General features: G+C 45.4%; 1 protein-coding gene across 2 annotated transcripts; it reads left to right on the top strand.

Annotated features, from left to right (window-relative positions):
- Nucleotides 1–19,454: 19,454 nt before the first annotated feature.
- LOC119655096 (gustatory receptor for bitter taste 66a-like) lies at nucleotides 19,455–27,011 on the top strand. Of its 2 annotated transcripts, none has more exons than XM_038060811.1 (4): nucleotides 19,455–19,819; nucleotides 26,149–26,367; nucleotides 26,520–26,609; nucleotides 26,705–27,011. In XM_038060811.1, exons 1-4 carry the CDS (start codon nucleotides 19,529–19,531, stop codon nucleotides 26,747–26,749), a joined length of 645 nt encoding a protein of 214 aa, XP_037916739.1. In that variant the 5' UTR covers nucleotides 19,455–19,528; the 3' UTR covers nucleotides 26,750–27,011. The 2 variants fall into 2 exon arrangements, with proteins under 2 accessions (XP_037916739.1, XP_037916738.1); XM_038060810.1 differs by having other exon boundaries at nucleotides 26,663–27,011.
- The last annotated feature ends 608 nt before the right edge of the window (nucleotides 27,012–27,619 follow it).

Here is a 27,619-nt window from a genome sequence, read left to right as displayed (position 1 = left end):
GCGATCAACTGATCTGATAGAATTTTCCTTAAAGTTTGGAGGAAAAGTTCAGATGTAGTGGTAGTTTTCAATTCGTTAAACGAAAAGATTTTCCGAATTTTTCATTCTAATCATTATTATGAGTTCATTGTGGTGGATTGTATTTTGTACGATGGCCTAAGGAACAACGAAAAGTAGAGTATGCAAGTCGGATGGCATCAAGTGGGTGGTGAAGATTTTCAATTTGAGGAAAATCGATTCTATGAAAAGCTAAATAATGGGTGCTTTTCAGTTAGGTGGTGTGTTTGGGGTGTTGAATGTGAATTTTGAATTATTCGATTAAGAATTGTTGTGTTGAGTGTTTTTCCAAAGAGAAGACAATAAATTCCCTTTAAAGTTCTTATTATTTATTGGAAGTCAAGGGATTTTTTTGGGGATAGAGTAGGTGAATGCGTTCACGCACAGAGTGGTGGACTTCCGCAACAGTACGCTGGCGGACTACCAACTAAACACCTCCCCATCGTCAGAGAGCTAGCCTGGAACCGTTTGTCACATTACTTCGGGCTAGTCCCCGAACTCTCCCGCTTTGCGGAGCCTTCAAATCAGGGAATTCCTTTCACCAACGGGAGGGGAGAGAAGGAAGAGAACTGTCAGTTCAAGGAGTCCCCTGCCATCCGGCTCCTCCACCGGTCGAGTTCTATCTTCTTAGCAACGAGCAGGGCCCGAACGTAATGGGCAACACGGTTCCACCTGTCAGCAGTCCTCAGCATCTCTTCGACAATGCTGTCTGGAGAGAGATCCCCTGTGTTTAAATGGAGCTGCTGACGAACGCCATCCCACCTTCCACAAGAAAAAAAGTGTGGTGGGCGTCGTCCACAACTCCATTGCAAAACACACAATTCGGAGAACGCGCCTTTCCAATCTTGTGCAGGTAAGACTGAAAACCTCCATGCCCACTTAAAAATTGGGTAAGGAAATAGTCAGTCTCACCATGCTTCCCATTCAGCCACGCACCTAAGTTGCCGATGAGCCGCGCAGTCCATCTGCCTCTAGTTTCATTTTGCCAAGAGAGCTGCCACTCGTCTAGAGTGTGTTGCCGTTCTTCGCGAGCAACCACCTCCCTTGGCTCATCTCCCTTGCGCTTGTATGTGGCCTGGCGCTCCCTAGCAAGAAGGGCAATGGGGATAACTCCCGCGATCACCATCACGGCCGGTTCAGAGACAGTGCGGTACGCAGACGCCACCCGCAAAGCTCCCCGTATCTGTACTTGCGCGAGGCGTTTACGACATACCTCCTTGTTAAGAGCGCCAGCCCATACCTCTGCTCCGTAGAGCAGGACAGACTGCGTTGAGCTCATCAGGAGACGTCGCCTACTAGACGTAGGACCCCCAATGTTTGCCGTTAGCCTACTTAACGCCGAAACTCCAGCCGCAGCCTTCATCACTGCTGCTTGTATTTGCTCAGAGAAACTCGTCTTTGAGTCAAGAGTCAACCCGAGGTACTTTACCGCTGATTTTGACTCGATGATCGACTAGCCGAATGATATGGGACGCAGGGTCGGAATTCTCTTTTTAGTCAGGATGACTACATCAGTTTTTTCCAGTGCAAGGTTGAAACCATGAGTAGTCATCCATCCGCTTACCCGTTGCATCAAAATGCCGAGTCTGCTTTGCGCCTGTTCGACAGTGCGTCCAGCAACAAGCGCTGCGACATCATCTGCGTAGCCGACCAGGCGCGACTCCTCTGGCATGTTGAGTTTAAGCAGACTGTATAGGTAGCGTTCCAGAGGTCCGGCCCTAGGATGGATCCCTGTGCTACCCCCGACGTGACCTCCATCTACCTTTGACCCTCTAGTGTTTCATAGAGCAGGGAGCGATTCCTCAGATAGTCCCTCAAAATCCGTAAGAGATAAATCGCCACGTTGAAGGTATTGTCTAGTGTGCCTAGAATGTCTTTCCATCTTACGGAATTGAAGGCGTTTCTGACGTCAAGCGTTACGAGGAGCACCACCCGTCGAATTCGGCGGCTATGTGCTTCTGCTCGTCGAACGGCGTCCACGACTTGCATGACAGCATCAATTGTCGATCTCCCTGCCCTAAAACCAAACTGCCGGGGAGATAAATCTCTGGCAGCGCGTATCGCTTCAGCGAGTCTACTTCTGATGAGCTTTTCGAGCACTTTCCCAGCAGTGTCAAACATACATAGTAGGCGGTATGAAGACGGCAATTCGGGGTCGCCTTTCCCTTTAGGGATCAGCGCAAGCCTCGCAACTTTCCAACGAGTAGGGAAAATGCCCTCTTTCAGGCAAGCGTTGAATGCGCCGAGCAGTAGGTCTGGCCGGTGTTGGAATACCAGCTTGTATACCTCTGCTGGAATACCATCGGGTCCTGGCGCCTTCTTGTTTTTCATAGAGAGGACTGCCTGTTTCAACTCTTTTATGGAGACAGTCCTCTGCGCTCTCCGCGCCGACGTCACCATCCCATACGGGGTGGGCAGGGATGAGTGCCCCCACAATGCGGTCCATCTGCTCGGCCTTAAGTGAACAGGGTTTTCGCAGAGCCCCGATTTTTCGGGTTACCAGTTTGTAACCGAGTCCCCACGAATCCTCATTCACCTCGTCGACCAGATCTTGCCAGCAGCGAGCTTTGCTCTTGTTTATTGCGCTGCGGAGTCTCCTTTTGGCTGATGTGTACTCCATCATTATGGTGCATGCCTCCTACCGGTCGCCTAGACATTGTGTTAAACGGCGGAGCCTGTGACATTCCTTCCGGAGCTCTACGATTTCCACTGGGCATGGAGGCTCCGCAGACCGTCGTTATCAGGTTCATAACTGAATTTACGACAGTGTCAGCTGCGGCGCCACCGCCCCTAGGAGTACCCTCCAGGGTGGCCCCACCCGTTCTCAGAGTTTCGACAAACTTCCCGGTGTTCACCTTCGCGACGTTCCATGTACATGTAGATCGCTGGGGTGGCACACACCCAGAGTTTGTGTCCACCACTTCGAAAGCAATGTATTGGTGGTCACTTGCGGAGAAGTCTTCCAGAGCTCGCCACCCGTCCACCAGCGATACCAGCGATTCCGACGCGAAGGTTACGTCTGGAATGCTTCCTTCGCAGACCGGGCGCCGGAACGCACATAGTGTTGGACTCCCGCAACGATACGCCTTCAGACTACCAACTAAACAACTTCACATCGTCAGAGAGTTAGCCTGGAAGCGTTTGTCACATTACCTCGGGCAAATCAGGGAATTCCATTCACCAACAGGAAAGGAGAGGAGGAAGAGAACTGTTAGTTCAAAGAACCTCCTGCCATCTGGTTCCTCCCGGGTCGAGCTCTATCTTCTTTGCAACGGCAAGGACCCCGAACGTAATGGACAACACAGCTCCACCTTTCAGCGCTTCTCAGCGTTGTTGCCTGGAGAGAGATCCCCTGTGTTTAAATAAAGTTGTTGACGAATCTCATCCCACCTTCCATAAGAAAAAAAGGTGTGATGGGGGTCGTTCACAACCCAATTGCAGAACACAGAATCAGGAGATCTTGTCTTTTCAATCTTGTGTAGGTAAGGCTGAAAACTTCCTTGCCCACTTAGGGTAAAGAAACAGTCAGTCTCATCAATGAGCCGCGAATAAGATTGATTAGATTGATTGACCTGTGGACCTGCTTCCCATTTGGTCCGGTTTCCCTTCAAATGGTGCTCTCGAATATTTTTTGGTAGCGGTAAACTAACCGCTTCCATTCCCTGACGAAAAACATAGGTAACCCCGAAGTAATTTCGTTCACGTTCATCTAACTATGGAATCACTATCTGTACAGCAGAGCTCCCTATTAAGGAAAATCGAGAAGTTGGTAATCAATTTAAAAAACCCGTCTTTGGAACAGCGTACCCTAATGAGATTAGAGCAGCTTTGGGAGCAGGTAATCAGCTCGAACTCCACCTGAGTAACCCTACATAGCGACTAACTACTACGATCAGGTCAAGGCGATTTATGAAGACTACAAGGCCCAAATTACTGAGAGGTTGGAAACAGCCCGACTGGCCACTGTCGATTCTGAACCAGCTAGCGTCAGCGAAGCATCATCAAAATTCAAGTCCGTGAAGTGCAGCTTGCCACTAATCGAACTGAAAACTGCGCCCACCCGGGACTTTTACCAAATCAAGGTGGCAGTGCTTCATTGTTACGAAATTCAACTTCGTCAGTTGGAGGAAAAGTTCTGGGCCACCGCTCAGTAGCTTGCCTTAGACTCCGCCGACAAATATCACAAGAAGGAACAACAGCTACATCATTCATTATTCCCCTCAAGGACATTCTGTGCCAGAAGCACAATCAGGGCGCCGCAAGTCAATCAATCTCCGAAGCGAGGCCACAGCTTCCCGAATAGCGATTTCGAAGTTCGATGGCGATTATTTGAAGTAGGCTCAATTGATGAAGGTGAAAGCCAGGCCCTCATTACAACAGCGGCAGGCACTGGCAGTCTGTTCGTCCACATCCAGCCCGAAAGGGGTCCGCTTCATCTGCCGAGGTCAACACAGGACTACCACTTGTACTACACTTTAGGAAGTGGCTTAATTTGGTCAAGCAATGGAGACAGTGTCTAAATTGTCTATCCCCCAAGCATAAAAACAACGCATGCAGCACCAATGGGGGAGTTACTCTTTGCCACGCTTTGCTAGATATAGGCTCTGAGGTGAACCTAATATCAGAGGACATAGCTACCCACCTAGGATTAAAACACCACAGGAAAAGGGTAAACATTAGCGGAGTTAGTGTCAAGAAGGTGAAGGCGCTACCTCACGCAAAGTTAAGCTATCCATCCAGGCACCCACCACGGGATATTGTTGTGAAAAAGGTGACATCGCCTTCCTGGCTTGGACTGCAGCAATTGGCTGATACCTGGAAATATTCGCATGGCGGATCCAACATTCAAATAACCAGTTCAGGTCGATCTCTTAAATAGGCGCCGAATTATACACTAAGCTTTTCTCTTTGGCCAAATTAAACTCTGCAGCAGCCTGCCGGTACCCCAAAAGACGCTACTGGGTAATTACTGGGACCTGCGGGATCTCCGGTATGAATAATAAGCTAGTCTATGCCATTCACACAAAAGTGCAATCCTTGGACGTGTAACTATTGGAATTTTAGGAACTCGAGAAGATCGACCGGTCACGTCTATTAGCAGTTGCTGAACGGCGCTGTTAGGGACACTTCCTGTAAACCACAGTGCGGATAATGTAGGATGCTCCGTAGTACGGCTGCCCTTTATTTGAGGGACATGCGAATTAGCAGATTCTTACAGCATCCCGATTAAGAGGTTTACGTTTTTCGAAAAGAAGCTGCAGAAGTTACCTGAGCATCCTGAATGACAACTTCAGGTGCCTTCCTGAAAGACATATTAGCCACAGTGCAAGCCATCCAATCCCAGCTGTTCTCCGTTCTGCTTCGCTTCCGGTTGCCTAACTTCGTGTTCGTTGTCGACATCGAAAGGATATAGGGGAAAGTTCCAAGGCATCTTATGGAGAAACGACCCAAGTGATCGCATCCATGCATATCAGTTGCCAACAGTTACTTACGGCATGACACTGAAAGTCAAAGTGAGGAAGGGACTCGCCCTTGCCTGCCAGGCTCTAAAGTTATTGAGTGAAATTTCTAAGTGGACGCTATGACTGGCTCTGACAAGATCAGTGAAGCGTTCGACACTCAACACCAATTGAAGAAGTTAGTGAAGACGGCGTGCTTATATTCTGCCATTGGGATTCGGTTGAACACAATAGACACACGCGAGCTAAGCCTGGAAATAAAAATTAATAAAAAGACAGCTCGACCGCGCGTGTCAAGTCGTAAAAATCCGGACCCGATTGCTACGATCGAAAGGGAGGATCTACGACGGATTGCATACTCGATCATTATTTCTCCTGCGGCAGATATTTAGTAAAGTGCGGCCTCTGAGTTTCCAACCCTTCTTTGATATCTTCAAGCCATTATTTGGTGGATGTCCCTTTTAAGGTTGTCTCTGGAAAAGACGAAAGAGGTATTGCGGATGGAAGAAAACGGGCTCACTACAGGGCAGCTGGGTTTCGAGACCCGCTCCGACGCAACCTTTCGACCTCCAGCCAACAAGGCCCGTATTCTAGAGACTTAGGAGACGCTCTTTTGCAAGACTTAAAGCCTCAAAACACCACACAAAACGAAGATCAGGGCAAGACACTCTAGAGGGTCTGGAGACATCTCCACCAAAATCTGAAAGGCTTCCCTAGTGACGTCTACACCTTACCCTTTGAAACAAAACGCGACACACTCATCAGAATGTATCAATTACTGTAAGGAAAACTCTACTATACAAGGTGGGAGAGAAAATCGAGGCTTAGCAACACTTGCTTCTGAGATAAAAGGCGTGAAACCCACAACTTAAAAGATGAAGTTAAATGCACGTGGAGCCTAGCCACCATAACGAGATTGTGAGCCGGAATAGGCTATCTTCCACTGATTCAAGTCATTGGGACCTAGGAAATATTGGGCCCCACGTTGGGCGCCATTTGTAATAACAAAATAGATTTTTCGATGGTCAAAAAGTCATCCTGAGTGGTCAGAGATGATCTAGAGGAAATAACTATCCCTCTCTGCCGGTCAGCCTCGAGACTGTGGGGGGGGGGGGTTCCTTTGAATATTTCGATGGAGTTCCAAAATTTGAGGGCGGACCATACGGGTCAACTTTTGCTTCTTTTTAGGTTTTTGGAATATGTCTTCCCTGGTCGTATCCGGCCACTTATTATGGTCTTTTGAAAATCGAAAATTCTATTTGTCGAAATACCCTTGGAGGTTGAACATGATGAAGATCAACAGTGCAACGCCTTAGCATTGCGATGGTCATCCAAATTTGATGTTTTCTGTGTTCGAGCTTCATGGAGCAATTCTAGCACCGTCACAAAGCGAAGTGGATTAGCAGGATTATGGGCCCAGTTGTCGTCATTGCGAAGATGTTCATACAAAGGCTATAGAAAGAGGGTTTTGACAGGGAGGAGTTTTTGCCTCAACATCTTTACCATCAATGGTTCGTTTTTAAAAAACAACTGAAAACGCTCAATGACGTCAAATTTCCAAGACATGTGCTCTCTAGCCAACCAGTGATCACTCAAATTCCGCCCCTAAAAAGGCCTATGGGACGGTAGTCTACATACGATCCATAAATCAACAAGGTATCGTAAGGTTCAGGTTAGTACCCGTTAAATCCAGGGTTGCCTCTCCTAAACAAATAACATTCCTCAGACTTGAACTGTGCGCAGCCAAGATTGCGACCGAGTCAGCCTCATTTTTCTGGGATGATTCGGAAATTATGTTAGCGGAGCTCAACGCATCAAATTCGTCATTCCCTGCCTTCGTAGCAAACAAAGTATCCATCATTCAGGCTCACACCATAACCCAGCCATGGCGGCACGCGGCAGCTAAAATTCGGAAGGATATTACAACGATGTCGTGTATTGAGGCCCACTATCAAGAGCGGATTTCGTGCTTTAGTGCCCTAGTATTCGCCGACCGGGGAATGCAGTTCGAATCTGCTCTCTTCTCGGAGTTTGGAGAGCTCTTCGGTTTCAAAAGTTATTGGACAACTACATATCATTCGCAGTCCAATGGGATGCTGGAATGTTGGCATCGGACGTTGAAAGCCTTTATTATGGCACGCAACGATTCGTTTTGGTCACAAGTCTTGTCTTTCGTTTTACTTCGCTCCCGGACTGCCCTCCGCGAAGAGTCTGCTCTCAGCCCTGCTGATCTGGTGTACGGAGAGCACGTCCTCGGTGACCTAGTCGTCGTTCAGAGAGCCGGTATTGGAGGGACCAGATTGTTACGCCTCTTACGGAAGGCCATTGCAAAATTGAAATCCTCTCCATCGCCTCATCAGTCGGTCAATATTCCTAGGAAGCTCGAAGTCTGTACTCACGTCCTGGTGGGGACAGATGCCACCCGGACGTCTCCTTCGACAGGCTGAATCCCTGAAAGGAAGAGTGGGTACCGCATCGGTTTTAACATTCGCTAGTGAACCTTTTCGGCAGACTAACCATGTTACGTTGTAAGATCCATCCTGTCCGAGGCTCCTTTCGTGGCTTCGTAACATTGGTTTTCCGTGTTGTCAGCCCTATCCAACTCCCAACCTAGAGGACCAGTTGGTACATTTGCTTCCGTTTCCAGGCGCGGGAGACTAACCTTCATCCTTCTCCGTCTGCAGTTTTTCATAAAGAAAATACTCCCAGCGATCACTACGTGGAGGTGAAGATAGGGTTTGGTAGTAGAGCTGTTGGTTGTCGTTTCAACAGGCGTTTCCCAGGTTTTATGCTCCATCGTGGGTACCAATCCACATTTCGCCCTGGGACCTATACTACCCTTGGACCGCTTAATGATTAACGACTTGCCCATTTTCTCATGGAACGTGCGCTCCCTGTACAGACCGAATGCTGCTGAGCAGCTATCCGATACCCTGTCCCAATATAGGGCTGATGTAACAGCATTGCAAGAGATGCGATGGACAGGGACCGGTTTCCTGGAGAAGAGCCGTTACACCATATATTATAGCGGTCATCCAATAAACCCTGTGCTCGGAGTGGGTTTCTTAGTCAGCCAAAAAATGAAACCTGCTGTTATCGGCTCTGAAAACATAAGCGAACGGCTATGCACTCTGCGCTTGCGAGGCAAGTTTTGAAATATAAGCCTCATAAACGTTCACGCCCCTACAGAGGAGTCGGAGAAGGATACCTTGTACGAGGCAGTTGAGCGGACCCTCGAAGCCTGTCCCAAGTATGATATCAAAATCATATTTGGAGATTTTAACAGTCAAGTAGGGACGAAGCCCGTATTCAGGCGATACGTTGGCTCCCATAGCTTACACAAGGATACCAATGATAACGGATTGCGCATTATCCAGTTAGCAGGATCACACGAAATGGTTGTTGGAAGTACCTGGTTTGCGCGGAAAGCGGTTCACAAACATACGTGGGCCTCTCCAGACGGGACCGCTTTCAACCAAATTGACCACGTGTTGATCGATCGCCGCCACCTCTCAGCCTTAATGAATGTCAGAACATATAGGGTGGCCAATATAGACTCGGACCACTATCTCGTTGGCATGGTGCTCCGTGCTCGAATTACGACACCACCTACAATCCCCTCTGACAATCAGGTTGGAGTGAATACTGAAGCCATCCACAATACAACCCTCCGCGACACCTATAAGAGGGAAATGGATGCCGCAATAACCGCAGTCAACAGAGGACCTGGAGATGAAGCATCAACAAATGATCTTCACAACCACCTGAAGAACGTTATCATTGATATGGCCACAAGGATACTTGGCCCTAACCGCAAAAAACGTCGGAACGGCTGGTTTGACGATGTAAGCTAGCAACGGAACGGAAGAATGCTGCATACTGTGTAATGTTGCATTCTCAAAGAACGCGGGCACGCGCAGAGACTTATCATGAACTCTGTCGAGCGGAGAAACGACTTCACAGACGGAAAATGGAAGCCTGGGAGAACCAACAAGTATGTGAACTAGAAAAGTACAGGGAGCAACCGCACCAGGCGTGCAAGTTTTACCAACAAGTCAGCAGGGTCAATCCTTATACACCACGATGCTCATCCTGCCGAGACAAAGAGGGAAATTTGATTTCCGACAGAATGGGCATATTGGAGCGATGGGTTGAGTACTTTGATGAGCTACTGAACAACCAGAATATCGGCGAGTTGGAGATCCCGCCAACTGAAGACGACGGACCAATACTGCCACCACCAAGTATAGGAGAAGCAGTCCATGCAATTCATCGGCTTAAAAATCATAAGTCGCCTGGAACCAATCGAATTATAGCCGAATTGGTTAAATGCGGAGGCGACCAGTTACACAAAGTGGTTCATAATGCGTCCTCTTTAGCCTGGCCCTCGAAAAGATGATCCGGAATGCTGAGATAAATGCAAGAGGTACGATCCTCTTCAAGTCCACCCAACTACTGGTCTATACTGACGATATCGACATCATGGGGAGAACCACCCGAGACGTACAAACTGCCTTCATCCAGATCGAGCAGGCGGCGATCGGCGCGAGATTTTGGGCTACACATCAGCAAAGGCAAGACCAAATATATGGTGGCAACGTTAGCACCGAGGACGAATCAACCAACATCATCAAACTGCACTGGTCAAACAGGAAGAATAAGGATAGGAGAATACAACTTTGAGACCGTTGACAATTTCTCCTATCTAGGGTCGAAAATCACAGCCGATAACAGCTACGATGATGAAATCCGGGCACGGTTGTTGTCAGCCAACAGAGCCTATTTCAACTTACAAAAACTGTTCCGGTCGAAACGTCTCACCATAGAGTCAAAGCTCTTACTGTACAAGACTATGATCTTGCCAGTCCTCATGTATTCTTCGGAAAATTGGGTTCTTAGCAAGAAAAATTGCGAACTTTTGGCCGCGTTCGAGAGAAGAATCCTCCGAAGAATTTTGGACCCCCTACATGAGGATGGACGATTCGGGAGCCTACGTAGGGACGAAATCTATGAGCGATACCATGACCGTCCGGTTGTACATATAATCCGGCTCAATAGGTTACGGTGGGTGGGTTACTTAATCCGTATAGATGAAGATGATCCAGCCTGGAAAGTCTATAAGGGCAATATCTATGGTAGAAAAAGAAGACGAGGCAGACGCTGCCTAAGATGGAGCGATGGCGTTGCTCAGGACGCCAGACAGCTTTTAGGGATTTCGAATTGGTGGACCTCGGCGCAAAACCGGGATGTCCGGAGCTCCTTATTAAGGCAGGCCTAGACCGGATACCGGTTCTTGCGCCGTTGATGATGATGATGATGAGATCTCGGAAAGGGAACCCAGACCATATATTCCGGCCATTTTTCATGTAGAAGTTTTTCGCTCAATGCATTATCTTGTACACTCCGCCATATGGATAATGAAGAAAGCTAGTCGCGGGAAGAATTTCTGGCCGTCTTCGGACTCGCAAACCTGGTGGCCGGGGGCAATACTTCTGAAGGACAGTGCGGTCATGTGGTGACGTTTTTTATCCAGAATGGATTCCGGCCTTTGGTGTTCAAGCCGTAATAATTACAGATCGGGGAATGCTGTTCGAATTTTTTCACTTCTCGAGACTCGGAATGCTCGTTGCTTTCAGACATCTGCATACCACCGGCAGCTCAATGGGATGTTGGAACGTGGGCATCCCACGCTGACGGCCGCTATTATGGCACGTGGTCCGTTCTCGTCGCAGGTTTTGCCTTTCGTTTTGCCAAAAGGAATTTGCTGCCAGTCTTGCTGATCTGGTATGCGGGTAGAACCTATGGCTTCGAGGTGGAATGGTCCCCGATAAGACAGAAGGGGTTGGAGGGACCAGATTGGTGTACCTACTACGGGAGGCCGAATTGAAGCCCTTCCGCTATCTACTTACGCGGTCAACATTCTTAGTGAGCTCGGAATCTGCACTCACTTTCTGGTGTGGACTGATGCCACCTAGACGTTGGACTTTTCCTTTGGCAGGCTGAAACCTTTCTTCAAAGGTGCAGGCATCCCTGGGAGAAAGAGTGAGCGCCGTGTCTGGTTTAACGTCCGCTTGTGAGCCTCTGTGGCCAAGTAATCATGCCACGTATCTTTTCGCTGAAGCCGCAGAAGGGGGGGGGGGGGGAGGGGAGGGTTTGTGGCAGAAGGACAGTCGATACGCCCGTGAGGTCAGCCAGAGAGGGGACTCTGTTGAGCCTGTTCCAAGCACTCGACGAGAACGGAGTATTTTAGACAACAGATGGATAAATAGGTCCTACTTCTACTGATGCCTTATTATTTCATGTTTCTTTGAGTTACCCATAAATCCACTAATAACAGCAGACGACCCAACAACCCCCTTAATATGATACAAAATAGTAAAGAATATTCTCCCAAAGTAATGGATTGTAAAATTAAATGATTTCATTTATGACTGAATGGTTTTGTAGCTTTCTTGTTCACCAAGCAGAAGTAGATGATTCTGCATCACATGGACAACTATGTATGCTTCCAAGTTTGTATTTCTAGTTCCCCATGAAGAACTAATTTTCTAACTTATAAAAGCAATAACTCCCAGAATTGATGACGATTGCCAGAGCGAACAGTAAAAACCCGAAAATGCAAATTTTTATTAGCAGAAATAATGTCAATATTATTGCATCCAGGGATTAACGCAAATAGAAGTGGAGAATTCAGGAATAGAGTCCAACCTTGAACTTGTGATGTTGCAATAAAAGCTTTTGTGTATGGAATCGTAAAAGTTTACGAGTCCGTATGCTAATCAAATGGACGAGTTATATTTCAGGACTCCGTTATTCGGATGGGAATTCAGGTCAGATGGAATTGGCTGAAATGCAGAGGGTAATTCTGCAACATTATTAAGGTTCATTCTGGAGATTCATTAGCAGTTTTTATTCGGGTGACCCAGTTTAATCCTTGCTTCAAAGCGTCCGTTCACTTCATTAGTTCATTTAATGAAAAATTGCAAACCTAAATGCATTTTAATTAGCGCTCCCTCGCCAAAATTCCAACCCCCGCCTACATTGAAGCTTTAAATTAACCTGTCCATAACAAATATCCTCCACGGACACTTTATTCATAAAAAAATCCAGGTCATTCGATATGTCCACATTTATTGCATATTTAATTCGATCAAACTCGACAAACATCAAAGGATTCGCCGCGAGTCCTAGAATCCTTTTTGTTATTCCAAACAAATTAAATAATTTAGCTGGGCCAATATAGAAATCGAAATTGTATTTGATTTCTATCGCATTTATCGATTTTCAAAATGGACATGGTTCAGGTGAGTTTGTGTATCCTTTTTTCACACCTCTCGAACACGGGGAGGTGCTTCGAAAAATAGCACAATGTTGACTTTTATCCGTTTCGGTTATTTGGAATTAATAAAATCATGGAAGGTGAAAATGTCAGGATTAGCGATGCGGAACACGTTAGTACCCTAATCAAATTTTGATATGTTGTGGCCTTTTTTTGTGACACTTTAGTGAGCTTATAGAAGGGTAATCAGTGGTAATTGGTTTCATTTTGTTTTGTTTAAGGGGTGCAATTGGGAAATAATTTGGGATACAAGGCTTATGTTGAAAATGTTAAATAGATGGTATTTGAAAAACAGAGCAAATATTAACAAAGGGAGTACAACGGGATTATCGCCGTGAGCCACAATGTTGATATTACTCTGCTGTTGCGTTGATGCCGGAGGGGCAGTGTCCAAAATTGCATAGTTCCTAACCACTAACATAGTATTTCAAAAGCGTCCTATCTAATTCACTAATAAAGTTTTGAAACAACTAATGGTGCCGAGGTTAGTATCATTTTAAATTTGATGCACGCTCTTCGGGGATGAAACAAAAGGAAATGCGGGTCGATTGTCGGTCTAGAGGTTTTATTGTCCAACAATAGTTAATTATAACAAAACCTGTAAAATATGGTTCCCATTTATCCTTTCTTTGGGAGTAGGGTAGATTGATGCGTTTACGCAAAGAGTATTGCCCTCCCGCAACAGTATGCCGTTGGACTACCAAAAAATTACCTTCCTGTCATTAGAAAACTAACCCAGAATCGTTTGACACATTACTTCGGATTAGCCCTCTCGCTCTACCGCCTTAGGAAGCCTTCAAGCCGGGGAATTCCCTCCGCCAACGTGAGGGGAGAGGAGGACGGGAGTTGTTAGCTGAAGGAACGCCTTGCCACCCGGTCCCTCTGCTGGTCAAGCTCATTCTTCTTCACAACAAAAAGAGCCCCATCATAATGCGCAACACGACTCCATCTGCCAGCGTTCCTCAGCATCTCTCTCGTCCACCACTCCATTGGAGAACACACAAACAGAAGATCGTGCCTTCCCAACCTTCTGCCAGTAAGACTGAAAACCTCCATGGCCACTTGCTATAGAAGATGACTAAGGAAGTAATCAATCTCACTGTGCTCGTTTAAGCCACGGATCTAAATAGTCGATGAGCCGCGCAATTCATCTGCCTCTTGACTCATTTTACCAAAAGGGTTGCCACTCGGTAAGTGTGCGTTGACGTCCATCACTTCTCTCATGTGTGAAGCTGACCAAGGATGGGTTTCTTGACCGAGTGATAGTTACCTTTAAAGTGACATGTCCCCCCGACTTCGATGCTGTCGTCCAATCTTCTTTTTGGCCACAGGGGGTCTTCGTCAAGCCTTATCAGAGGACTAAGCCTCGTAAAAATTCGCCAAACTTAAATGATTCCGACAACTTTACACTCAAAACGTAAGGGGTCTAAGGACCAATCTGTCGGGTTTCAAACTGTCTGCCTTAGCATTCCAACATCATGTCAACTGCATTTCTGAAACCTGGCTGGATGACAGGATTTTAGATTAGCTCCTCAAAGGTTACTCTGTCTTTCGTTGTGACAGAGACTGCGCTGCGCTTGGCAACACAACCCGTGGTGGTGCCCTAATAGCTGTCAAGTCCCCTCTCCGTGCCGAAATCATCTTTTCCGCCTCCTCCTCCACTTACGATTCTGTCACCACACGAGTCATTCCGCCAAACGTATGCCCCTTTATCATATTGTTTTGCTTCAATGACTTCCCTTCATCCTCTGCGGCGATTTTAATCTTCTCAAGCTCTCTTGGTTCATTACTCCTGGCCTCCCCACCCCGTTCCTAATAACTCCACCCACCCTTCCCTTCCTCTTTCAACTTTCATGTACACTTGTGGCGTGACAAACTTGATGCCAATGTCGGACCTGCTACGATGATTTACCAAACCTCCTTTTGCTCAAAACTGGTAAGTCCATCTCTCTTCCCCTATCCCTTATTTTCAACAAAAGCTTCGATGAGAATCATTTTTCCGGCTTGTGGAAAGAGGCTCCCATCATCCTCATACATAAAAGTGGCGATCATGCGCTTGTCGAGAATTACCGTCCCTTTTCCCTCCTCTCGTCCTGTTCCGAAATCGTGGAAAGATATGTTGGCGACTGGTTGTCTGCGCACTTTGGCCACCACATAGTGAAAGAGAAAGAGGGCTTTCTCGCCAAATGTCTAAATTCACGGCAATAAGTACATACCATTTACACTGATTTCGATAAAGCCTTCAACACTCTAAATCACAAGATACTTCTATAGAAATTCTTGTCTCTAAGCGTTTCCAGACCGCTTATTTTATGGCTTTTCCAACCGATCCTACGGCGTCCCTTTTGACGGCTGCACCTCCCGCTCGTTCTCCCCTTCCCCTTGTGTCCCACAGGGATCTATTCTGAGCCCTTTGCTATTTTTATTTTTTATCAACGATCTTCCCCCCTCCTTACTTGTCCCTGTTTGCTCTGTGCCAACGGCCTTAAGCTGTTTTCCGCTATATCCTCGTCTATGGATTGTGTCTCCTTTCAATCTAACCTGAGCACTCTGGTTCGTTGGTGCTCGACTAACGGTGTAGCGCTAAACGCCAGAAAGAGTCACTCTATGTGCTAGTCCTTAAAATCGACACACACTTCCTTCCCTACTCTTTTAACGGACATTCCTTATCATACCTAAATTCCACTCAAGAGCTCGGAGTCAGTTTCGATAAGCTCCGCTTTGACACCCATTGCCCCAAAGTCACCAATCGAGCAGCAAAATTTTGAGGCTTTATACTTCGCTCCTCCTCTGATTTTGACTCCATCCAACCCTCCTTAGCTCTCTTCAATTCCCTCGTCAGGAATACCCTCGAGTACTGCTCCGTGATCTCGTCACCCTCCCGTAACTGTGATTGTCTTGTCCTTGAAAATGTGTAACGTATCCGTTCCCTCTTGTCTCGTGTGGACTACCCCTCCGCCTCCGCTTTCTGAACCTTCCTTTCCTACAACAGCGTAGATCCTATCTGGATTTATGGACATTTTTTAAACTTTCCTCGGGTCTGATGGACTCCTCCGCCGCTATCGACATCACCTGCCTTCCTGCGTCTTATTACACGTGCCCTTCGCAGAGCGCAAAGTCTACTTCCATTCCCCGATTCCTAGGCTTTGCCGAAATTACAACGCACGACAGCCCTTTTAACTTCTCTACTTTAAGTAGTTTTAAGCGTAGGATAAGATTTTTGCTTTCTCCTCCTCCTGAGGACAATAAGTAATTGGAGCTTACTCTGTTTGTTGTCCGTTAAATTAAATAAATAATTCACGGACAACCACCAGGTTCTGAAAGCCGCGAGCTCTCCTTTTATTTCACGCGCTGCAGAGTTTCCTTTTTACTGGTCTATATGCTGATGTCATGGCACATATCTCCTGCGGGCGTGTAAACGTTGTTCCAATCGCCGGGCTTATGAGATTCCTTCTTTACGTCGGAACCTTCTGTCATCCACTAGTATATAGAAGGCTTGTGACGGCTGGAACACCTGCGGGGCATGGAAGCTTCACAGGCTGTCTCAGGTTCAGATTCACCATTTAATTTACGAGAGTGTCAATTGCACCGCTGCCACCTACCGAAGCTTCCTTCAGCGCGACTCTGCCTACCCAAAGAGCTTTGACGAATTTCCCGGTGTTCACCGTCGGGACATTCCACACTCAGGAAGAGCGCTACGTTCGTGTACGCAGGCAAGAAGTGTCAACCATTTTAAACGCCATGTACTGTTGATCACTTGCCGAGAAATCTTCTAGAACTCGCCAGACGGTGTCAGAGATTGCGATGCAAAAGTTATGCCAGGGATGTTTGCTTCGCAGCCTGGGCGCCGGAACTTTGGCGTGGGTCCGGTGTTTAAAACTGCGAGCCCAGTTTCCGCTGCTATTTCCAGGATCCATTTCCGTCTGTGGTCTGGGTGGGGTATACCCCATTCATTGAAGTTCTCTAGCACTAAAGCCAACGGCGTCTTCTAGATCATCAAGCCAGCGACGAGAGTCCGGCATCAACTCATTCAACGTTAGATAAGCGTTAAAACACGTTATCCTATCCCGGTGCGTGTTTGTTTGTAGGACGCGTCTAGCATAATTCGCATCCTACAAATAAACATGCACCGGGTTGTAACCGTTTAACCAGAACAGGGACCAGGCTTCAGGAGTCGAGATGTCAACTTATCCGGTACTGCTGCCATCTGGGTTCGGGACGCGAATCATCCTAGACGCATCCTAGCCCTTTCTAGAGATTGGACACCGCCTGGAACCCACAGTATGTGCATCGTTTTCAGCAGAAGCATCACGACCCTTACATGTAACACAATTTTCCTTTCATTGCAGGTCTTCGCTTGGGGACCTATCTGACTGCATCTTCATTTTCTTCAGCCTTTGCCCCTTTCACAAGCGGGGTCGCTTCAATAAATCTGACTGCATCTGTGATATGATGTCGTCCTTTCGAGTCCCTTGCAATTTGCTGACGTGCGCTCTAGTCCAGATACCTGTAGTATTTGGTGAAGGCGACCCACCCTGCTTAGTGCGCATCCAATTTTGATTTTCCCGCTGTGAAGGAGTTTCCTCGCATATTATTCGGGGACTTCCACGACAAAGAGTTTTTGGCCTAGAGCATTTACAGAGATTATACTTATCCGGGCATTAGTTACCTCTGGGTATTCGCACTTTATGTCCTCCTTCACTTTTACCTTTTCTATGAGGCAGTCGACATCTCGGACTTCTGGAGAGCACGTAGGCTCTAGGCTAGAAACCAGAGCTAGTAGTTCCTTGATCGCTTCGTAGAACATAGTCTCGCTAGACGTCTCCGTCTTCCAATCATAGTGCCTACGAGAGAGAGGCCTGTAAGCCGATCAAGTTCTTCATTTGAGATAATATATAGCCAGCGTGCTCCGATAATATGACGTAGAGGGGTGTTGACCAAGGGTTCGAGCTTTTGGGTAACAGAAGAGTTCACTGCCATATAGCAACACTGAAAGCACAGAACAATCTCGACGTGATCTAGGTGTTGAGATAATAATTCTAGATTTTAGACAGGGCCGCGAAAGCGGATCTAGCGTTGTTAATGCGTCGGAAAACATCCCCTTCGGTGCAACCGATGGCAGAGACCCATTATTATTCTGTTTAGGGAAAGTCGCACCACGTCCTTGAAGAACTATTGTGCCCCTTTTATTGGTTATAGTGTACCTGTTGATTATAGTATCTCAAGCAAGCCTGTAACCGTTAGGAACTTTAGTATGTTCCCCACTTCCAGAAGTTTCAGCTTTGCATCTGGTATTAAGTGTTCTCCCAGAAATATCGACCTACTTTGCACAAGTGCCGGACACTGTCCCAGGACGTGCATAGAGGTTTCGTCCTCCTCCTCACAGAACCTGCAGGCAGTGTCGGTAGATATCCCTAGCTTCCCTAGGTGATAGTTCAGCCGACAATGACCAGTGAGAATTCCCACTATAATTCGGAGGTTCTTTTTGGTGAGGTTTAAGCAATCCTTTGTACGCATGGGTTCGTATCCCCCAATAAGCACCCTGGACTGCTCCATCCCTGGTGCAGAGACCCATACTTCCTAGGTATGCAAATTAATCAACGTTCTCGATTCTCCGCCCATTAATGAAGATGGGAAAGGCGCGATGACTTGTCAGATTGAGATACTTGGTTCTGTTGGTGTTTGTTTTCAGTCCGACTCTACTTGCCTCTGTTCCCAATACAAGGTGACCGCTGCCACAGTGCTGGTGATGCCCTTAGACTTGGACATCGATGGTAGAAGTCTCCATGAAGTTATTAAATAGATTCGTTTTCGGCAGGAATAGAATAGAGTTGTTCAAGCATATTGCCGCTTGTAAACTCTGCATCCATCATTACCTGCCTACAATCTTACCTCATAAGACTCATTCTGGTTGATACTTTCTCTGAACACTTCGGGGACCATTTTTTAAATCTTTAGATACATGTTCGATAGCAAATGACAGCTTAGAATGTAATTTAGAAAATCTGAACTCCGAAGCGAAGGATACCCTTAAAATGGTACGTTTTCTTTGGGAAGTATTAGCAGAAGAAAGTTAGTGGTAGCGTAAATCCCAAGAAGGAGTCTAGAATCAACTTAGCTGTTCTTCAAAATGGATAGGTTAAATCGTTTCATTACTATATCCATCTTAATTTTCTTCGGTCTCCTGAAAGTTTTCGGCCAAATACCGTTCTCAGTGGATATCCGGAAAATCACTTTCACTCGGAATAGAATTTCCTACACTTACTCCATAGTTTTCGTCATCATTTTCCTGAGTGTATTCTTCGGAGCGGGGACCTACAATCTACAATTTCGCGTAGAAGGACTCACTCTAGATGGCGTCAATGGCCACATAACCAAGTTGCATTATTACTCAAAAATCACCATCGCAATGGCCATCAGCCTAGCTCAAATTTGGAACTGCAACCAATCCATATCCTGTTGGAGTAATATCCGCAGTCTCTATTTAAGGCTGAAGGACGTTTCGTTGGGAATCGATGGCTATCGAAGTGATATAAGAAACTTTACATTGCGTGCGATTGGACAATTAATTGCTCATTTAATTGCGAATATTTTACGAGTTCGATCTGTAATCGTGGCTAGAACAAATCTGCAATTGTGGATTAATGAATTTATTTTTACGCTTCCTATTTTAATGATTTCATTGTGCAGTAATACGTTTGCGGTTTGTACTATTTGTCTGGCCCGGGGGTTGATGAAAATCAATGTTGATTTGTATAAGGAAGTCAAAAATGTTAATCGTTGGAGTAGTGCCAGCTTGAGCAACATGGAGAAGGTTAGCGTACGCATGAGAACATGTCAGAAAATCGAGGAACAGAAACGCCATTATTTTGAAACATATAAAGTGATTCGACAAATTACTGAGTTGTATTCGTCGATGGTGTTTTTGATAGTGTCGTTCTTGTTCTTGAATATTATCGCAGAGGTGAGTAAAGTGATTGATTCAAAGCTCAAGTGTTTGAGGCAACTAAAAAGATATAAACCGTCCGAAATGCTCCTTCTGAAAATAGGAGTCTATCTTCTTAAGCCAATGTGGATGTCACTTTTATGGTTGACAGGAAAATTTTGTGTTTACCACCAGATGGTTACCTGATGATTAACTGGAGGATGGTTGACGCATTAACAGCGCAAGGTTCGCCTTCACTGCTTTTATCTCAAATCTGGAAATACAATTATCTAAACACAAAAATTAAGTTTAAACTGTTCCGTGCTAGTGTTCTTCTTCTGTTGCTACTTGGGAGTAGTACATGCAAAGTGACTCCCACCGTCACTTGAAGACTCTAAGCTTTTATCAGCAACTGTCTGCGTCGCATTATAGGCATTCGCTGGCCAGATACTATTTCAAACGAAGGACTTTTTTGGTGCATAGGTCCCGTACCTGTACGTGATGTGATCGGAAGGCGGAAGTTGCAATGGATAGGCCACACATTAAGGAGGGGCTATAAATGCATTGCTGGCCACATGAGTCCGGGGAATCCACTCTCCCAAGATGACCGACGATTGGGTTGCCCCAGACGCAGAACAGTGGAGAAGGAGTGCAGGTGCCTCGAAAGGCCCTGGGGAGAGCTGGAACGCATTTCAATGCATCACGAGCGATGACGTTGGGTGTGGTGGAAAGATAGATTCATTACGAGTCTAGATCTGAGGAATGCATTCTGGAAAATTCCTCTGGATGAGGCCTCTAATTACAAGATTACTTTCAGTTTGCTTTAGGTTGACCACTCTAGCAGTCCGGGACCATTCTTTGTAGATACCGAAAGTTATCTCTGCCTGCATTTGAGAGATATCAGACTAGGTAATCTGACAGTGAATATACGAGAGGAATGAAGGAGGACCAATGGGGCATCCAATTTCCTAGCTTCGAAGATCGTCAGACTGCCCTTCCGCACATTTATAGGAAGTGCCTTCTTACCATCTCCAAACCCAAGATGGACTAAGGCACAGGCATTTCATATATGATGCAGGAGACGTCAAAGTGTCCAAAGGTCCCGACCAACCTCCACGAGCACGACTAGTGCAGACACATGCATTTGCATTTAGATGTTAATGAACTTACACTGTCGTTTCCAGCCCTCACTGGTGGCAGTGGGATTTGTATCATGATTTGGCTTCGGATACCAGCCGACTCAGCTGTGAAAAAGTACCTGAGCCAGATCAGAGTAATAATCAATACTGACCACATTGCCTCCTATAGGGTACTATAATTTAAAAGTTAGGGGCGAACTTTTATGACAAGCAATGATTTGATGATGGCCCCAAGCACGTTTGAGGGAGGATCAAGGAAGAGTCACTATAGTCGGAATGGCCATCTATATATGTATGTATATACCGTGCGCGAGTTAACAGTCCTTAAGTTGATTCCCTCCTGAGATATTAACTCTATTGTGAGTTGATGATTAAAAATTCACTGAAATTATTCCCTGAGATGTGTGGCCTAATAGTTCACGAAATTTTCTATGTTCCAAAAGGAGCTATTGTGTCTTGAAGTCGACGGTTTATGGTTGGATTTCAAACGCTTCTCAACGACGGTACCAGAACCCGCAAAAAATCACAGTTTACGGGAGACTCCAGCGTTGTAGGCGGGTCATTTTTAGGTTAAGCGCGATAAAGTGCTTGAATTATGGGAGTATCACACTTCTATTATTATATTCTGGTTAGGCAGCCGATAGTAGACCTGAATTAGAAGTCCAATTTATGCTTGCTGTTTCCGCAAGGGGCATCCTTATGGCTGAATTGAATACTTCAATAGTACAATGTTACGTACCAAATTCTGATAAAGAGGAAAAGGAGGGTTTTATGAATAAACCAATGTGGTCCAGCAGCTGGTTAACTACAATAGTGATGGTGATCTCAATAAGAAAGTGGGCTCTGACAACAGCTTTCTTGGATATGTGATGCGCAGATATGAGCTTTACTATTATGGCCCAATGAAAATGGTGAAAGGTCGTAAGTTTCTGTCTCTTGCATTGTCTCATCATTGGCAGCCCACCATAGAATTTGCCCCAAATTTAGTTATGTTGGAATAACCGGTGACGTACATCCCATCTGTTTAACTAGATCGCGTTAAGTAGAAGCGCTAGCGTCGGCCTCGAGCAAAATCAGCACTTGATGATTACTTACCCTCGCTTGCGAATTGCGTCCGAATCTACTCACGGGAACCATTATTGTTCACCTTTGCAATCCAGTTGTTGTTCTTAAATGGCAGAAATATTTTTCAGACTGGGCGACTTTATTAACAGCTCAACGGAGAATCTTGATGAACACCAGAGCGTCTTCAAAAGTGCTTTTTTCTCGCCACAGGCTAAAAGGGTGACATAGAAACTAGCTGACTACCGAATCATGGTAACGGATCTACCCGTAAGTAGTTGAAGGCTTCAGAGTCACTGTAAGCCCCACGGAAGCTGCTACATCTGTACACGATATCATGAAAGGAATTGGAGTTCGCCGCAAGTCTCCAATGGCCCTTCAACAGTCGACTCCTGATTTACGATTGCAAGCAGCTGAATAAGTGAACCCCCATAGTTATTATTAATATAACATCCGGAAAAGGTCTACCTCTTGTGAATGAAAAAGCAAGATGCCGTTAAATGGTAATACGAACTACCCTCTAAAAGTGGGCAAAGAAGCCGAGCTTGACGGCCTCCTTATAAAACTGTTTCGTGTTTCTTCTGAAGTTTCTGCAGTGCTACTACTCCGACTTATTTGTAGGTCGTGAGGAGTTAAGAGGGGATGATCGTTAAAATTCCGGGGGGTTCTACATTTGGAGGGGTATTTGTTGTCAAAAAGTGTTACAAAGATGGTACTTAAAATTATTTGGAATCACATTAAAACACAAGGAAGACATGATCGACAGCGAGCAGGATGGTTTCCATTTTAGAGCTTTCTACATTGACTACATCAACATCCTTCATCTTCGACTTGGCGATGATGTTGTGCCGCCACGTCAACCACGCCCGTACCTTGGATGTCACGAGATAGATTCATCCGCTCCACCGCGGAGTTTGGATCACGCATTCGGAATTTCGACATAGTTGTCCGTATCCGCCGCTGTACGTTTTCCAGATCGGTTTTCGCCCACGGGAATATTCCAAATGAATAAACCAGTGAAGAGATAGTGAATATATTCAATGCGCTTACTTTATTCTTCCCCGAGAGACGCAATTTCAGTACCAGCTTCGTCGGAGGAGGAATTCGGAGAGCAGATCATCCTTTAGCATGGGTTACTTGCAGAATTCCTAGATATTTGTAGAAGTCTGTCTTGGTTAAAGCTTCGATGTGGAGGTCATCAATGCTATGTCCGGCATGCGGCTCGTGATGACCTTCACTGACGCCTTGAATTCGACACTTGTCTAATCCAAATTCCATCCCAATATTACGGCTGAACATGTCTACTATTCGCAACAGATTTCTAAGATGGTCGTCAGTACCAGCATACAGGGTGATGCCATCTAAGTATATCTAGTGTGTCAGTTCGTACTTAGCATATAAACCATATTTTATTGGAAAACAGTGCCCTCTAGCATCATTCAGTAGCCATGAAAGCCATGCAAAACCAAGGTGACTCAGCGAATCCCCCTGGAAGATACCTCTCCATATACAGATAGGCTCTGAGATCCCTGCACCCTCAGATGTACGCACCGATAAGGTGGTATGCCACCCTTCCGTGACTATCGCCAAAAACTTTATTAGTTTCTGATCAATGCGATACAAACGTAGGACATCGACTAGCGAGGTATGCGGTACGCTATCGCCTTGGCATAATCGCTATGATCATTATGAATTTGTAGAGGGTTGGCAGCAAGTAATCGGTTTTGTGTCTTAGGTGTCGTGCACCGTCTCCTTCTTAGGGATATTAGTAGGAAGGGTGAAAATTACTCCGGGCGACTAATGGCCTGATTTATGCTGGGTGCCCACCGACCATGTATACTGGTGAACTTTTTGTGTTGCAACCGATCCAGACCTGGACCCCTCCAGTTTTCCGAGCAATTTATAGTTAGTCGAACTTCATCTTCGGTAACTACATGAAAAAACTCCGCTGGTTCCTCACGTACATTGCATTCTAAACACGTCTGGACTGATTTTCGCCATATCATGGTAACGACTGCGTATGACAGAAAGTTTCTGCTTTAGTATACCCAGAATTTCAATTACGAGTGTTTCACTGCCAGAGCTGAGTTGAGTCAGCCTTGCAATGTCCTGCCTTAGTGAGTCACGCCGACGTCCCAAACGAATTGTCCATGGTGGATCTCTTCTGGCACTCAAATTAATAACGTTGAAGCTGATCTTTTAACCGTGCCATCTGACAGCTGTAACTGCACCACAATACACAAATGATTGTAGTTGCAGCAGCCACATATCAGCACACAGTCGAGATGTAATCTCATCATTGATTTGAAATAGAATTCTCGGAGATGCTGGAGATGCATAGACCCTGGGAGTATCTGGTTTATGCAAAGGATCCATTTCCGAGAATTCTATACTCTCTCTTTGCGGCGTGGTGTTATTGATGCAGCCGCCATTGCTCCCATTGACTCTCGGTCACCAGTTTTCGCGATGACCTCAAGTCGAACACGTTCCCTCATAATGGCCGGGATTGTATCGCTCCAAGTTATAATGCGGTACTGGTCTGCGACTCGCTGCATAGTCACGTGCGCGAATTGTGGGAAACGCTCGACAAATCTCTGGTGCAACTAGGGGCGGTAAGATGTTGTACCCGCTCCAGCCGTTATTTAGTACTAGGAGCGAAAGAAGAGGTTCATTTCTTCAGTTTACTTCATCCGCTGCCTATGCGAACCTGCTGAAGTGGTCGCCACAGAATGAGGCGAAACAGCTGCCTGAGATGAAACGATGGCGTAGATCAGGACCCCAGACGGCTTTTAGGAATATTGAATTGGTAGACCTCGGCGCAAAACCGGGATGTCTGGAGTTCGTTATTAAGCCAGGCCTAGATCAGATAGCGGTTGTTGTCCCGTTGATGACGATGATAATTTATTATTTCAGTATTTTGTTTTTAAATTATTGTTTAATTTTGGGCTCTGTTGTAGAGTCCCTTAAGAATTAGCATTTAATTACAAAGAAATGAACTAAGGCTAATTTTCTTTGTGATTTGAGGACCTCCGTGTTCCCTTTTCTTCTTTAACCTTACAAAACTCTCCTCCAAGAGGAGCATCCTCCAATATGATGGCCCCTGAATGTCAAGGCAGGGTGGGAACCCCGAAGGGCTGCGCCTTACAGTAAATCTGAGGCATCGATTGAGGATACAATCCCTCGTGGATCTTTCGAACTCGGCTCTTTGGTCCGGAGTTTTACGTTACGTTATTTTTTTTATTTGCATTTCACCAATTTAGCCCGCGCGGTGATACTTCGGTAGGTCTACGCGAATACCCATGTTTGTTGAAATTTCAGGATCGGTGCGGACCCGCGCATTAGTTAAAAGGACACGTGAATTTTTGTATGATAGTCGTGAAGGATCAAAATTCTCAAGGGAATCCCCCACCTTGCCGAGCCTGGCTTGCATAGAGGCTGCAAGCGCGTGACGACGGAACATTTCGATGGAACTTCAATATTTGTAGGGGGACCTTCACGGTCAGCTTCGGCATCTATTTTTAGGCTTTCGGGGTAGCTCTTCCCTCTTGGCTTCCCTCAGGGGAAGAGATCGGAAAGGATATGCTAAAAATTACAAGGATCTTGTTCATGAGCTTAGTTAGATAATGTGGGATCCCAGTTGATATTATGGTCCGCTTCGAAGTCAAGGGCGAAATCTTCGGTGTCGTGGAGGTGTTGAAGAAAATAAGGATACATAGGGCTCGGGCAGATTGGAAAGGAGGATATTGAGAGTGCCGGCCACGAAGTTTTTGGTGGTGTTAAATTGCTGGATAGAACAAGGATTCATGAGAGTGGAGGGAAAGAGTTGGGGGGGGGGGGGGGGGGGGGTTGTTGGAAAAGATTGAAAAGTTTGGATTATTAGGCCAGCTGAGCATAGGGAGGTTAAAATCCTCGCTGAGGGAGAAATATTTAAAGATTTTAATAGATGAATTGGTCATATTGTGGACAATCATTACTTTCTGCCAGTCTATATCATTCTATATTATGATACATAAATAAATGTAGGATAAGATGGTACTGACATTGGGGGAGGAGGAGGGGAAAAAATACTGCAATTTCGAAAGTAGACTAGTTCTTTCTTGGATTGAAATGATCTTTTGTTTAGAAGAAATTTGGAAACTATAATAAAACGGAACATCTGCATTTCAGCTCTACTTCATGTGTGATCACCTAACCAAACGTGCAAAAGGGCTCCCGGCAAGATCTATTGTACTGGAAATTTTTGGAGTTTTACATTTTTGGCTTCTGGCTATCGACCTAAATTACATTATATGTAGTGGCCAAACTTTGAAGAAAGCCAACGAAGAAACTGCCATAACAATTCACAAATTATCCATAGTACGTGTGAATCAAAGGCTCAAAAAAATTGTGAGTGGTGATAAGAGATTTTAATTATGATATTTTTAGTTTTAATTTTAATAAATTCAGGTTTTTTTTGTTAAATTTATTATTTTTTTAATATTTAATTAATGAATGAATAAGTTAAGTCCATTTTGTCGAAGTCTGACTTTATTCCGCAGGCAGAGGAGATATCCCTTGGAACTCGGCTCAACGATTTTACTATCAAACCGATCAATTTATTCAAGTTGGACAACTCGCAGTTGTACAAGGTTTCTATCCTTTGCATTTTTCCTCCCAAAACTTTAAAGATTTAATTTTTCAGATGGTCCATGCTATCACAACGTATCTCATAATTTTGATGCAGTTTAAAATGTCAGAAACATCGGGGGAAACATCCGGCCGGGCTTAGGTGCTCTAGAACTTTTGTTAAATATAGAAAGGACATCTGTACAGGTCAAGTTTAGGATACGCAGATGCTAAGAGTCAAGCATGGATGCTAATTGAACCGTTAGATTTTAAATATGTTGAGTAAAATCACTTTGATTTTTTAGCGCCCAATGTGGGTGCATTTGCTTCAGAATAATTGAAAAGAAAAATTATCTTTCTCGCTATGAATTAAATAATAAAATGTTTGTGTACCAAATGGAAATATTGCACATTATACTTATGACTAATAAAACACAAAGTACTTATGGCTGAAAACATAAATAAACTTAAGTGAATCAATGATAGTCCGGGGCTAATTTTACAATTTCACGTAGAAGAGAGACTCCCACCAAGACAACAACGTGATTTATATTAAAGTAATTAATTGCTCATTTCATGTGTTATTTACACTCTGTCAGGCAATTTGTCTATCCGTCTGTCTATCATTTACAATTTTCAGTTCATTTTGCAGGTTTCATTGCCGCAAGGAAGACATTGCATGGCGGGAAATTCAAACTCGTAAAGTTATTTCGGGCAGTTACTGCTGCTTTCCGGAAAAATCTTTTGTACAATTTTTCACGTTGTACTTGAAGATGAAGGGAAACCACTAAAGTTGTCTCTATAAGTGGACTTGACATGTGGGAATACTTGTTGGTTTTCAAACTTTTCTTGTTTCCATGTCATAAAATTCCTGGAAGCTTTCTCCTTGATAGAGAATTTCGTGTGTCCCTAAGCCCAGGAATATTCAGATGGAAACGAATTAATTTCCCAAAAGAAGGAATTTCACATAACTTCTCATCTATAATGCAGTTGTATCACTAAATATCAGCCTCACCCACACTCTCCCTCCATA

The sequence above is a fragment of the Hermetia illucens genome, chromosome 4 (genome assembly GCF_905115235.1).
Source record: "Hermetia illucens chromosome 4, iHerIll2.2.curated.20191125, whole genome shotgun sequence".
Taxonomy (NCBI): domain Eukaryota; kingdom Metazoa; phylum Arthropoda; class Insecta; order Diptera; family Stratiomyidae; genus Hermetia; species Hermetia illucens.
This window is presented reverse-complemented; position numbering and strand designations above follow the sequence as displayed.

Bases quoted from the DNA above. Each gene is read 5' to 3' on its own strand.
- LOC119655096 (XM_038060810.1), top strand. From the start codon at position 19,529: ATGATTTCATTGTGCAGTAATACGTTTGCGGTTTGTACTATTTGTCTG. The intron at 26,368-26,519 runs GTGAGTGGTGAT...TTTATTCCGCAG, and splicing joins ATCAAAGGCTCAAAAAAATT to GCAGAGGAGATATCCCTTGG. The intron at 26,610-26,662 runs GTTTCTATCCTT...TTAATTTTTCAG, and splicing joins ACAACTCGCAGTTGTACAAG to ATGGTCCATGCTATCACAAC.